This window comes from Thermobia domestica, chromosome 6 (genome assembly GCF_964235325.1).
Source record: "Thermobia domestica chromosome 6, izTheDome1.hap1.1, whole genome shotgun sequence".
Classification (NCBI taxonomy): Eukaryota; Metazoa; Arthropoda; class Insecta; order Zygentoma; family Lepismatidae; genus Thermobia; species Thermobia domestica.
The window spans coordinates 99,896,344-99,910,894 of NC_137459.1; the positions used below are offsets into that span (position 1 = coordinate 99,896,344).

The 14,551-nt window shown below is 35.1% G+C and overlaps 1 protein-coding gene across 4 annotated transcripts in view; it reads left to right on the forward strand.

The window, feature by feature from the left end:
- LOC145688127 (serine/threonine-protein kinase ATR-like) overlaps positions 1 to 14,551 on the forward strand; it is a 381,701-nt gene that overhangs the window by 331,578 nt on the left and 35,572 nt on the right. For all 4 annotated transcript variants that reach the window (XM_081761899.1, XM_081761900.1, XM_081761902.1 and 1 more), the window contains 3 exons: positions 8,662 to 8,769; positions 9,240 to 9,378; positions 13,952 to 14,066. In XM_081761899.1, the coding sequence (XP_081618025.1) occupies positions 8,662 to 8,769; positions 9,240 to 9,378; positions 13,952 to 14,066 (362 nt within the window). The remainder of the gene's footprint in view (positions 1 to 8,661; positions 8,770 to 9,239; positions 9,379 to 13,951; positions 14,067 to 14,551) is intronic.

Consider the following 14,551-nt stretch of genomic DNA (forward strand, 5'->3'; position numbering starts at 1 on the left):
ATATTGGAGTATGTCGAATTACTGAGCAACGTCATTACGACGTTTGCGATATTGGATGTGGTGGCTGCACTGTTTTCCCTCCTAGACCTCCCCACTCCGCAGACGACAGTGCAAGGGGCTGAAAGTCTTATGAAGAACAATGTAACCTGCTTTTACTCTCTGTTTGGGCGCATTGAGGCGCTGTCATCAGTGTTTCGTGATTTGACTACGAAAGGGTAACATACTACGAAAGGGTAACAAAGGTATAGAACTATAAGGCCTCTTTCACATTATCCGGCGATTTGCCGGATCCGGTTTCGGCCCCTTTCATATTATCCGGCGTTTTGCCGTGAATGAAAAATATGCGAGCAGGGTTGCTGTGCAACTGAAGAAACAAAACTCAGTGACTCTTGTCGTGTTGTAGTGGTTGTAATCGACAGACGCAAAATGTGTTTTGTACTCGCCTTGTTAAGACACAGGGAGAAAAAAAAAAAAAAAACGTCAGAGACACATACGGGCCTGTTTGTTACCGAATGAGAGAACATGCCACATACAGAAAAGATGTGCAATTTTTATTAGAGAAGCGGTATTTTGGAAGACATTTTTCTATACTGTTTCAACAATTGATAAACATGGGCAAAATAGCGGCCCGGTTCTGGATATTTAAAATACCGTTCCGGTATTCAACTGTTGTGACTGAGAAAATCAGGCTAAAGTCCTCTCGGGATAGTCAACCGTTGAGGTCTATCCGAGAATCTCAAGCCAACATTCAGCCACTGAACCGAAGACTGGTCTGTAGGCGTTATTATTATTACTAGCTGTTATGCCCGTTCTTCGCACGGGTCAGATAAAATATCAATGTAAACAAACTGATCAATGAGAGAAGAATTAAGAAACGTTTCTAAAATTAGATATATTTTGTGTGAATATATATCCAACAACGTACGTGTTTTCATTGGGAAGGCCGATGGGGGCTGAATTTGAACGAAAACACTAACGGGAGTATCAATATACATCTGAGCGACATCGACAAATATGAATTCGACATAAATATTGGTCATTTTCTACTACTTTTACATGTCCCGGTAAACGCCCCCTGAGACCCCTCCCTGGTTCGAATTGTGAAAAAATCGCCTCTGGCCTCCAGCTGATACCGCAAAAACTATGAATGTGACACTAACATCTGTCATTTTCTACTACTTTTACATAGAAAGTAAACGTCTCTGTGATCCTCTGGTTCCAATTTTGAAAAAAAACAACGCCTCTGGCTCCCAGTCGACGGGGGCTGTATTTGGAAGTCAACGCCTTGGGAAAATCACCATTCATCTCAGCGACAGCGAAAACTTGATTTGACACTAATATTGGTCATTTTCGATTATTTTTAGATGTCTCGCAATTCTTCAGCCCGGTGACTCCCGGCCCGCATACATTGGTGGCTGAATTTGAAAATCGTCGCTAATGAAAGTATCACCATTTATCTCAGACCGCAAAAACTGTGAATTTCACACTAATATCGGTCATTGTGGATTATTTTTTTACATGTCTCGGTGATCTCCTGGCCCAAGTTCTTTAGCTGATGGGGACTAAATGTCAAAGTAAACGCTATCTTGAGTTTCACCATTGAGTTCAGTGACCCCGAAAGCTATGGATTTGACATTAATATCGGTCATTTTCGATTATTTTTACATGTCTCAAAATCCCCCCCCCCCCCCCGTCTGGTGATCCCCGGCCCGCATACAAATGGTGGCTGAAGTCATCGCTAATGGTAGTTACCATTGATCTCAGCGACCGCGAAAACTATGGATTTGACACTAATATCGGTCATTTTCTACTACTTTTACATGTCCTGGTAAACGCTCCCCTGAGACCTCCTGGTTCGAATTTTGAAAAAAAAAACGCATTGGTTTGATCTGGAGCCTGGACCAAGGTACCCGTGACCAAATTTTGGTAACTTTCGGTCCACTCGTATGGTCCCTAGGCCGCACAAAGACAGACAGACACACAAACTCTTTATTTTATTTATATTAGATTATTATTATTATTATTATTATACTATTTTGGGTTTATTCTTTTGTTTTAAGCGTTCCGACTATTGACTCAAGTCTCTTTAAAGCACTGCTCTAGTCTCTGAATTCAGAGGACTATTCAAGAAATTACAGCCAGATAATTATAAAATATATAAAGTACGGTATATTTATCAAATATCACATCATGAATTCTCTCTTGCTTTGCGTAGCAAAATAGTACATAAATATATAGCAAAAGATTGTATTGCTGAAATATTTGATAGTGTATATTTCAATTTTGGGTCACCACAAATTTATAGAAGGTCATTTGTCCAGCGCTACCCGGACATCTCCCAATCTTCTATTACATAGAAAAATAATAATTTATATTGATTTCGACACTTGGGTAGTATTGGTCGTTTTCAATTAATTTTACATGTCATCTTTCCCCATATGTTGTATATACAGGTTTGGTTAATTACTCCAGATGTACTGGGCTAGAATATAACCACATACACAAACACACTCCACATGACACACAAAACCACACGCTCCCATATTATAGCAGCCACTTTCTGCTCTTTCCTGGCAACACTTGCTTCCTCCCCCAACATCCATCCGGTAGTTTGCCGCGTATATGTGAAGAGCGTCATTGCTTGTAATGTCCCGCTTGGCTATACACGGCGATTTGCCGCGCCGGATTCTAGCAGGGAGATCCGGCTGTTTTTGCTCGCCGGATGAATGTCCGGCGACCGCCGCACATATGTGAAGAGCTTCATTGCTTGCAATGTCTTTCTACCTCGTCCGGCAATTCGCCGGTACCGGATCCGGCAAATCGCCGGATAATGTGAAAGGGACATTAAGGTCAAACTAAAAAGAAAATCAATTTTATGTTAAATAATGTTTAAAAGTAACAAAATGCAAATAAAAGGAGTTGGAATCCGAAGCTGAGAGTAATGTAAATCCTGTCGGTGACAGATTTGAGCGCTCATATATTTTTAGTAATGTTTTTCAAATATTTCATTTTTTAGTTGCTGATAGCTACTTGTTATTTAATTAATTCCAGAACCTTTTAAATAGGTTTTAAAACTATAGAGTGTAAATTTACTCTTTTTTGTGGGGGATACAGAGAGAGAGAGATAGGGAACGGAAAGGCAAAAATATATATTTAGGGGAGCAATTCATCCAGAAATAAAAGGTGTCCCGTTTTTCCTAGTTGACGATTTGGTCACCCTAATCTGGGGTGTTCTTTGGTACATCCTTGACTTGACTTGACTTTAAAAAAAGACGGCTTAAATACGTGTTATAGAACAAAATAAGCGGTCAAAGACGATACTACGCCATGGTAAAAGTTACCATAAATCCTAAGAGGGTTAAACTAATTAAACTAATATTAACATAATTATGAAAGTTTACATGGATATACATGTAATGATCAGATGTGACTTCGGTATAATCAAGTATTCCAGTTAGAAGCTTAAAATACTTTTAAAGTGATGTTTCAAGGAATGTAGTTGGGAATATGCATATACTAATGTGAATTTCCCGCTTCTTCAAAGACTACACAGAAGCACAGATGTCAATTTGGGTATGTCGTCTCGTGAGAATATCTATTATTATTATTATTATTATTATTATTATTATTATTATTATTATTATTATTATTATTATTATTATTATATTAATAGGAGATAAAATTACTTCGTTGAATGGCCTGTATGTATTTTATTCCTATTTTGGATGGTTATTCTTGATTTATTTATCTGCTTATTGGTTTGCAACACTGAGTATGGAGAATATTTCAGCCTTCATTGTTTACCCTGGCGCACAATGGTACGAAATGCTAATAACGTGGCCAAAATTCAAAATCTCTTTCAAAGTGCACAAAAATTGGCATGCTGTAGTTTTTGACCTCACTGATCACGAACTTGATATCCAAATTGAAAACTTAAAAATCGCTGATCCAATATGCTGGTTCAAATTTTGAGAAAAAGTAGAATAAGGTAACAAAAATTGTATGCTACTGGTTTTAACATCACTAAATACAAATGTGATATCAAAATGGAAAAAATGAATATAGTGGATCCAATATGGCGAATCAAATTAATATATTGACATATATGGGTACAATTTAGAACCTTTTGCCAGTGCCCTGTTTTCCAATGTTAGGTATTTTTTTCTTGATATTCCCATATCAAGAAAAAGAGCTAGCACTTCATCATTGGTATGCACGTCCGTATGTCAACACATTGATTTCCCAGTTTTCATATACTTCTCTGCTCTCGATGGACTTGAAGATAAAACGTCTTTGACAATTGTTGAAGCACTCAATTTTCCGGAAGAGCGATTACTCATTAGCTTAGCGTAAGAAAATGTCTTAATGTCATTAATATTGCGAATTTCTTCAGTTCTTCTTCGCTTTGAACATTCGCTCAAAGATAAAAATTCCGAGAAACGTGGTCGATCTTTTTGTTTCCTGGATGTCAGCAGTATTACGATGTACACAAAACGATAACATAACACTTAGCCATTCATTATTCTTGTAAAAAAGACTCGTTCATCCTTTCTGTTGGGCTCTTGATATTTGTCCCTCATTCTATAAAATAAAGATGCAAATCCTGTCTTCATATCGTCACATATTTTAATACAACGACCACTCCTCGCAGAGAGGCGATGTTCCAAATTTTCAATTATGATTTGTAGATGGCTTTTTAAATAGTCTTTCATCAAAACAAATATTTCTTTCGATAATTGAATGATTTTATCTTTTGGACCTAAAATTAATATAATTAATTTTGCCAAATAATCACTTTTTGTTGTTGCAGGTTCTTTTGTAAACTAATATGGAACCGCTCGGATAGTACGTTGTGGTGTATTCTCAGGTTTAATAGTAAAAGCAAAGATGAAATTTTCAACTAAACGAATATAACAAATGTATTATAATAATTCAAAATAGAAAACAACTCTGAAAATATTTTCTCTCGAAAATTATTAAGAATACATAATATCGTTTCAAATTCAACGTCAAACAAAATAGACTATCCGCGATAATCAAATAATAACGTGTATATTCAATGTCTATATAGTATGTTATCAAGTGAAATACTTTATAGCCAACGTAAATTGTCCATTTTCGTCTGCATGCCAAAAATAATAAAGAAAAGAATACATACCAAAGTTCCAGGTAACTTAACATCTATTCTTTCCAATTCAAACTTGCTTCTAGTAAGTCAAACGGATATACACTAATTATTCTCATTCAAAATTTTGCTTTTAACACAATATAACGTATCCTTCATTTTTCATTTCTCGATTTCAACACACTATATACTTTAGATATGTTTCGAAGCACTAAACTATAACTATAATTTAAGGATAACATGCTTAAAACAGATTTAGACTACAAAAATATTAAAGGTAGTCCTTTCTGTACATACCTTAGCTTGATAACTGAAGAGGGGAGGTTTGCTGTACAGCCACGAAAGCTCGTAGATGGCAATACCTTCCACAGATTAGTCAGAAAGCAAGGTAGCCAGCTCGTAAACACCTTGGACAGAAACCTATCCAAGAGGCTTACTTCTGCTAAGACTTATACTTTTTTTTTCTTTTCTGAATAAATAAATTTTGTCACACAACATTGTATTACTAAATTTGTTACCTTTTGCCAATAGAATTTATTGTATATATTTCATATGAATTATAAAATAATGGAAACTAAAATACGCATACATCGACTATCCTTTTCTATGTTATACTGAAGTATTTTTTCTCCTCTTTTATTTGTTGCCTTTCAATATCTTATTTGCATGTACCTTGTAAACATCATTCTCACTCATTTTATAATAATTTTAGCTTTGTTTTTTACTTTTTGTTTAACATTAACAAAATACTTAAATATTCATTAACTGCAACTTTTTATTCAATCGCAACGTACAAAAAAAAGGCACAGCTGTTTTTATCACATTCTTGTAGTAAATCGATCATAGATTAAGCGCCAATACAAAGTTTAGCGGCATGGGGCGTCATATATAACTTTTGAGTTCAGGTTTTAATTCACTTTGAAATAATTTCATTTTTTTAAATATAAACATTAATGAAAACAAATGTATAATAACTAACGTATTATAAATAACATATGGTCTTAAAATCCTTTACATACATCCCGGAACAACGTCCATTTTGATTTAAATAGACTGGAAAAGTATACAATGAACTATTTCATATGAAACTCGAGCTATATTTCTCGCGCGCATTAGGTATTACGAAATACAGAAAAGTAGGTTCACTTTGACTTCCAATAGTAGCTCTGGTATAAACGGCTGGCCGTTTCCATGGGTGAAATTTAGGAGACCAATTGTTACTGTAGCGAACCTGATACTTAAAAATAGCCAGATAGGAACTTTCCATTTTCATTTTGGCTACGTTTTAGGCATTTGGTACCACTGTGTGGCGACAGGGAGAGCGGTTAATTTGTTTTATTATACTGGCAACGTCAAACTGGTTGACAAACCGCACGTGGCCGCTAATATCCTTTTGACAGTTTTATTGCTGATAAGAAAACTTGGTTTAGCTTTGAAAACAACTACATCTATCTAATGTAAACTATGTATATCTATCGGATGAAGACTTTAGTTTGTAGGTACCACTTTCAACTCTGGGGTTGCATTAAATAGCTATGTGAATATCACGTCCTTTACTTTGGAATGACTTTTTTTTTTTTTTTTTTTTTTTTTATGAGAATGAAAGCTTGAGAATTTTAACATGGCAAGGAATTATTCTTCTTAATTGACTTTTATCTACATTGTTATAAATTAATTTTCCACTTTTACTGTTTTCTTGCTTGTTTTTTCGTATCCTAGTGTAGTACTCTGAAACCACACAATGAGCTGTAGTTTTGCTAACAAGCTGTTCGCGGCACTGAAACGGAGAAGAAGAAAGTTATTATTGTTATTACTTTTCATAATTGAAATCTGTCAAGGATATGTTGGTTCATTCTCCCTTCCCAATTAGTCTTGCGTCAACCTTAGATGACTGCGTTAGTATATAAAGTCAGTTCATTTAATTCCTGGGCTGATACTGTAAGAAGATAATAGAAACGATTCGCCATGTATTCCTGCTTGTTTCCTTTAAAGTACTTTCCTGCTGCGTCTACACCGACTTAAACGTTAGTACCATCTCTGGAAGCTATCCTGCAGAGCTTGTTTAATGTACTAGAGTTTTCCCTTAGTATTATTCTTAATGACCTGGATGATGTCAAAACTTTTTTCTTTTAAGGTGGATTTCAGTGTAAGGAACAAGAAAAAGTCACATGGAAGAGAGATGATGTATCATAGGGATGCTTTTTGGGCAAGAAATCCGAAATCATTCCTGAAATGTGACACAACATTTTCATACTGCAAAGATCCGTGTCCATATATCCACTTGTCCAGTCGTTTACAACGAACAAGTCTTGTAACAGAAATATATAGACCTTCTTGTTGAGAAGTTTAGCCACCAAATTCGTGATACACAATTCCGAATATCTCAAAAACTATAATAGTAGCATTTTAGCCCGAGATTGGACTTGGGTAACGTTTCTGGGTCTTGGTAATTCAGATGACTTTCACTGTAACGACATTACCTTGATTTCGGGCTCGTATCTGTAAACCCACGATTCGTCGTCTGTAATAATACTGGCCAGGAACGTCAGATGGTTGACTGTTGTTTTCTCCATTTCCCTTCTGATTGTAACAAGAGTTGTCTTCCGGTTGTCTTGTGGTTCTATGTGGAAATTATCGGCATAAATCTCGCCAATGCATGCCGCATCTTTACGTTTTTATGTGAGATTTTGTGACATGAGCCGATAGAAATGTTCCGTAATTTCACGGACCGTAAGTCAGTTGATGATCGAATCTCGCAAGTGCACTGATGTGAACTTTTTTTTTTTTTTTTTTTTTTTTTTTTTTTTTTTACTCCGATCCATGGACGGGCGACCAGAATGGGTATCATTCTCTATGGGCATACTATCAGCTTGGAAACGAGTAAAACGACTGAAAAGTCGTTGAGCGACTAATTGTTGCATCGTCGAATGCAGTTGCAATTTTTCGTACGTCTCTCTAGTTTAAAATAGAATTTAACACAGATTCGGTGTTCCTTTTGATCATTTATTTTGCAGTCCGTACATAGATATCACAATACACCGTACACAACCACGTCTCAGTGAACACTGCTTGAGGTCGAGTGAGCGATAACGCTGGGGCATTATTATGAGGTGATGTCATATATACCTGCGGTATATTCTGATGCACAATTAGTAGTGTTTGAAAGAATGTGGGAATAAAATGAACAGCCCTTTGTAGGATGATTTATCTGTAGGACCAAATTTATTGATTTGATATACATATATCTATCTATCTATCTATCTATCTATCTATCTATCTATCTATATATATATATATATATATATATATATATATATATAGATAGATAGATAGATAGATAGATAGATAAATAGATAGATAGATATAATTGAATAATTCACTCATGTGATCTGCTTACAAATTTTGTTCATAAATATTTATTTTAATGGAAGAGCATGAAATGTCGTGAGTATAATTTTCCCCATGAATTAGCAGCTTCAGAACAATACGCATAAGAAATTATATATTTTTTTCTGTCACTATATTTGATATTTCAGGATGACTTGAGGAAAGATGCGAGGCTAATGGAATTTAATCTCATAGTCAACAAATTCCTCGAAAATGATCCGGAGGCCAGGCAGCGCAACCTGCACATTCGTACATATGTGAGTAGTAAAGTTGTTTATTATTATTATACTAACGACTTAATTGCGAGGGGGAGGGGACACGGTGACAGTGGTGAAGTACTGACCTCTGGTGCGTGGGGCCCCGGTTCGATTCCCGGCCAAGTAAGTTTGTGGTGGACAACGTCGCATCCGTGGGTTTTCTCGGGGTACTTCTATTTTTTCCAACTTTCTCATTGCACCAATTATTCCATCATCATTCTCTTGCCTTAGTAATCGTCTCCCTTAGCCTAAAGGGCATAATCGTTAGATGTTAAACTAAACGATTTCATTTCATTTAACTTTAATTACGAGTTGTTAGTAGTGTACTAATTTACTTTTGTAATGTGAATGTTTTGCTTATATTTTTTGTCCAGCTTTTAAAAAAGTATTCTGAATTTGTTTCATTTAACAATAATAATTAAATATTGCAACATTAATTTACTTTTTTTTTTTCTTTGCTCTGATTCTAGCATGTTGTACCTTTGAACGAAACCTGTGGTTTAATCGAATGGGTCCCAAATCTAGTTGGATTTCGCGTTATTGTAAATGAAATATACAAAGACAAAAATATCCGAGTCTCCAACCGGGAAATTAAGGAAGTAATGTGTAGTAAGTATGTTGCTTTCACCTTCTTTCTTCAATTGTTGACAAGTCAATTAAATTACTGCTTTTGCTTGTTTGGAATTTTATATATTTTTTAATGTGGTAATATAATTAACGAGCAATTAAAGATAAATACTGAGGGCTACGATGCTGTCATAGTGGTTATGCATGAACAAATAAACACAGATTACCTTTTAACATGACATGGAAAAAAAAAGGCTGATAAAATTAGCTGATTCACGTTGGATGTTTCAAGGACATTTCGATATCCGTTTTTGTATTTGCTGGACGAGACTATCTAAAGCAAATATAAATTTGTTGTCCATTAATAATATATTAAATATTTTTTGCGTGAGTATCTAATACAAAGGTCATTCCAAAAATTTTACAATACGGACAAATTTTAAGAACTACTTTGATATATGCTGAAAGTAATTGCATTCAGCAACAACGCTCCTTCTACAAAGGAAAAGCTCGGCGACAGACGTCTGGGAATGTTGTAAAAAAAAAAAAAAATCATCATTCTAGTTATAGTTTCGTCTTCTAACTGAAACTGTTGGTCTTTCAAATGCTTTTTAAACTTCCAGCAAAGCCAAATAAGTTTGATGTGTGCTAAATTGGTTTGAAATGATTAGCGTGTAAGAACTCGACTATTTTCCTTGTGTAGTGAGAAAAGACCTGGTCATGATTGAGAGTAAATCTCAAATTTTCAGGAATGCAAGTACTTTTGATAAACATACTTGTGTGCCAGTTAACCTTGTTCTACTCTTGTAGCATATTAGCTACGTCTAGGTCAGTATTGTGGAAGAACACAGCGAATATGACTTCATTGCTCGCTGGTTTTTAGAATTTTGTTATTGATTCAATTTAATGAATCCATACGTACTACGTATGTCTCATCACTAGTAATAATGTTCATGGTAGTTTAGTGCCCACCATATTTAAGCTTCGTTAGACGTCAGGAGTAATTGTAACACTAGTTTCTGAAAATATGACAATGGATACTGCGCCCATCGGAAAACTCACCACCTTCAATTTTAGTTATTCTTGTAATACTACGTAAAATACGTAAGCTTTTTCCTGCTAATACTATTTCAATCTCTAGGAATCATATACTGTTTAGCAGTCATATCGCCTGACGTTCTTGCATGGTTTTCCTTCATGAGGTTCATCTTTCAGAGACGTACGCCCTCTTCTAAAATCTCTCTTACCACCTATAAACTATAACATAGACAGCAGCGTCCGAGAGTTATCCTCAACCGGTCATGCCAGTCTTTGTCGCTGAAATCAACACAGAAGTCATAGAAAGTCACGACTCGAAATGGTTCCGTGACTCCATATAGAAACAAAGTATGCCCTATTTGGATGACAGATATCTGGTTTGTGTACGAATAACAAGATTGTTGCCGGATTTCTTGTTAGCACTCACTTGTAACTGAACCTTACCTGTAAAGAGAGAGAAGGTTGCTTGATTTATATATTATTTTTACTTTCAAGCGAAGAAAGTAAAAAAGAAATTCCAGTGATCGAAAAAAGAAACCGAATTCAAGATCTCAGCGGGTTTTACACGTTTCATGATCATACACCGAAAAAGTGATTTTTCGACATCTGTCTTTCCGTTCGTCGTGATGTACGGTACATTTGCCTAGAGGCCATACTTTTTTTTTCCGAGACCAAATTGTTAATTTAAAGTTTTTATGTGATTCTGCAGGAGAGTTTTTCGGATTTTCGTCCTATCCCTAAAAGTAAGGGTAGTTTATTGAAGGGTAAAAATTAATATTTTTGATTTTCTCAAACAACCAGAACGATTTAGTTTATAAATCAACTTTTCAATAATAACCCCACGCTATGGTATAAGTTACCTCTCGGGGGAAAAAGTGGAGGAGTAGTAGTTTATTCTTGGGATGAGTTTATTTCGGGCGTTTTTCTTAAAAAGCAACTCAGGCAGTTTTGTTCATATTTTATAAATAAACATTTCATCAATATCCTGACAATATGGCATAACTCATTTGTCCTGAAAATATGTACGAGTAGTAGTTTATTTATTTATTTGTTTATTTATTTATTTGACAATTTTCTCAAAAACGACTCGGGCGATAGTGTTCATATTTCATAGATAACTCTATAATGTTACCTAAATTACTCCTTACAAATAATTTCACAAGGTGTATTTTACTCTTGGGCTGCTTTTTGACAGTTTTGTGAGATTCGACTTCTACGTTTTTATACTAGTTGAATATACCCATGCTTCGTACGGGGGCTGTATTTGGAAGTCAACGCCTGTGGGAGTATCACCATTGATCTCAGCGACCCCCCTGCTGACTCCCGGCCCGCATTCAATTGTAGCTAAATTTGCAAGTCATCGCTAATGCAAGTGTCACCATTGATCTCAGCGACCGCGAACACTATGGATTTGACACTAATGTCGATCATTTTTGATTACTTTTACATGTCTCGGTATACCCCCCTTCCCCCGGTGACCCCCGGCTCGGAGCCGAATAGGGTGAATTTGAAAGTTAATGCGATCTAAGTTTCACAATTGATTTCAGCGACCGCGAAAACTATGAATTCGACACTAATATCGGTAATTTTCTACTACTTTTACATATCCCGGTAAACGCCCCCTTGAGATCCCCCTGGTTCGAATTTTGACAAAAACTTTTAACTGTGGTCTGGAGCCTGGACCAAGGTATTCGTGACTATAATTTGGTAACTCTCGGTCAATTTATCTGGTTCCCAAGTCGGTTCCGGTAAACGCTTCCCCCCTGAGACCTCCTGGTTCGAAATTTGAAAAACGGGCTTCGTCTTGATCTGGGGCCTAGGACAAGATACCCTTGACCAAAATTTGGTAACTCTCGGTCCACTCGTCTGGTCCCCAGGCCGCACACAGACATACAAACACACAAACAAACTCTTTATTTTATTTATATTAGACCATACGAATAATTCATTAATAACCCTCACATATCTCATAAGTCATTTTCTTATGGTCAAGTCTACAAGGAGTAGTTTACTTTTGGGGGTGAGTTTTCTTTATGTCAAATTTTCTGGAAACGCCTTAGAACTTCGTTCGTATTTCACAAGAATACGTTTCATTAATAATTACTGTACAACATGATTTAGTTTAAGGAATTGAAGCGAGAAGGTTTAGTGCGGTGGCCTGTACCTTTTATTGATATTACAAAATTGATGGAGTGGCTTTGGTATTATACGGCACAGGTATATATCATGTTATGTTTGCAGTGGGGACTCCTTTGTTTTACTAGATAAAGCACATTATCATTTCGTAATTAAACTGTAACTTGGAATATTTTTATTTTTATGGAAATTAGTAATGTGCTTTTACTTTAGCAAGTTTAAATTCACTTTTCCGTTTATTATTATTATTATTATTATTATTATTATTATTATTATTATTATTATTATTATTATTAATAATAATAATAATAATAATAATAATAATAATAATAATAATAATAATAATGAGGAAGAATCTCGCATTTTGCCGCAGTTTATACCCTGGATTCTAGAAGATAACTGAATCCGTCAAATACGGAACTCATCTTATTCAAAATTGGAAACATGAGAGATAGACACATGTGCTTTCATAAATCTGTCTGTTCTCCGTCTAGTTATATGTTTGATTTAATGAAAGCTTCTGTATTCCTCTTCCGAAATAGTTCGAAGGGAACTATGAAACTTAGTACTCGCCAAATATAACGTATGCACTACAGGTTTTTTTTTTTTTTTAACAAAGTGAGTTGTGAATTTGATGGACCCATAATTTAGGAAAGAAACAAGTTTGATCCTTATAGTACGTGTCTAGAGACAGGGAAGAAGTAGTAGTAAATGTTCGTATTAAGCAATTGTTGCTATATTGTGAATCAACAAAATATGAGAAGTTCTATTGTTGAATAATGAAATGTTAACCTTGCACTACATTTAAGCACCCGTTTTGTGCCTAAGTGAAGTTCAAGGTTAGTATTTAATTATTAAATATGCATCCTGTCAGTTTATTTAGTATATTCTATTGTAAGTTTTAATACCGATTAGTTACTCTTAAGTATAAGTGTAATCTTGAGCGTTTTAGGTGGTGATACGTCTTTGCTACTTCGACATATCGAGTGTAGGGGAGCGATGAGTTTATTTGTAATCTTTTAACAAGATACTTAAAAATTATGGTTGTAATTACTGATGAAAACTGTAGTTTAGTTAACCATAGGCTTTTTGTTTTCACTTGTCGCTTATTTTCATTGCTATCTCTTCTTGCTTTTTCCAGAAATTTTATATCGTGAATTTTCTAATTATAATAGCTAACGAAGATCTGTCGGCTTGTGGGCTAGTGGGCTTCTTAAATATTTTAAGTTTTACTATTGCCGTAATAGTTTTGTGTACACTGATATCATGAGAGAAATACTTACATGTATTGATATTAGTTTGATTTTTTAAAACTCACTCAGTTCTAAATGCTATGTGCTGTTCATATAGTTCACTGTATATAGTTGTATAGGAGTTATAAAATTGTCTTAATATGGCTATTACTATTATTTAAATTAATGTGTAACTTATTTTATTTCAGGCTTGTCTGATTCTATAGAGAAGAAAGTCGATACTTTTGTCAATAGATTTTTGGTGATGCATCCACCAGTGTTCGGTGAATGGTTCACTAGAACCTTTCCTGATCCTAATATTTGGTAAGTATTCCGATTGTGGTGTACCTTTCTTTTTGGGGTGTAATATTTAACTCTGTTAGCCATAACGTCACCTACAGAAGTCACGTAGCATAGAACAATATTTAGAATTTTACTGTTAGGTGGAAACTTCTGGTCTCTTCTAACTCAATGAACATAGAGAAATAAATCAATCTCTGGTTTTTCCACCTGTATGAAAAATATTTAAAAAATATAACTTTTCTTTTCGACTGTGATTTTTTACCACATTACCCCTCCTAGAGTAAATTCATCACACATTACTTTTCAATGTATGTTGTGTGCCTCTCCACTGTACCAACTGAACCCGGAAGCAAATTTACGGCAGTCTTTTATATGAATCGTGTAACTGTGATTAAATTCCTCTTAACCTATTTCTGTTGTGACCTACTCACCTACAGAAGTCACGTAGCATAGAACAATATTTAGAATTTTACTTTTAGGTGGAAACTTCTGGTCTCTTCTAATTC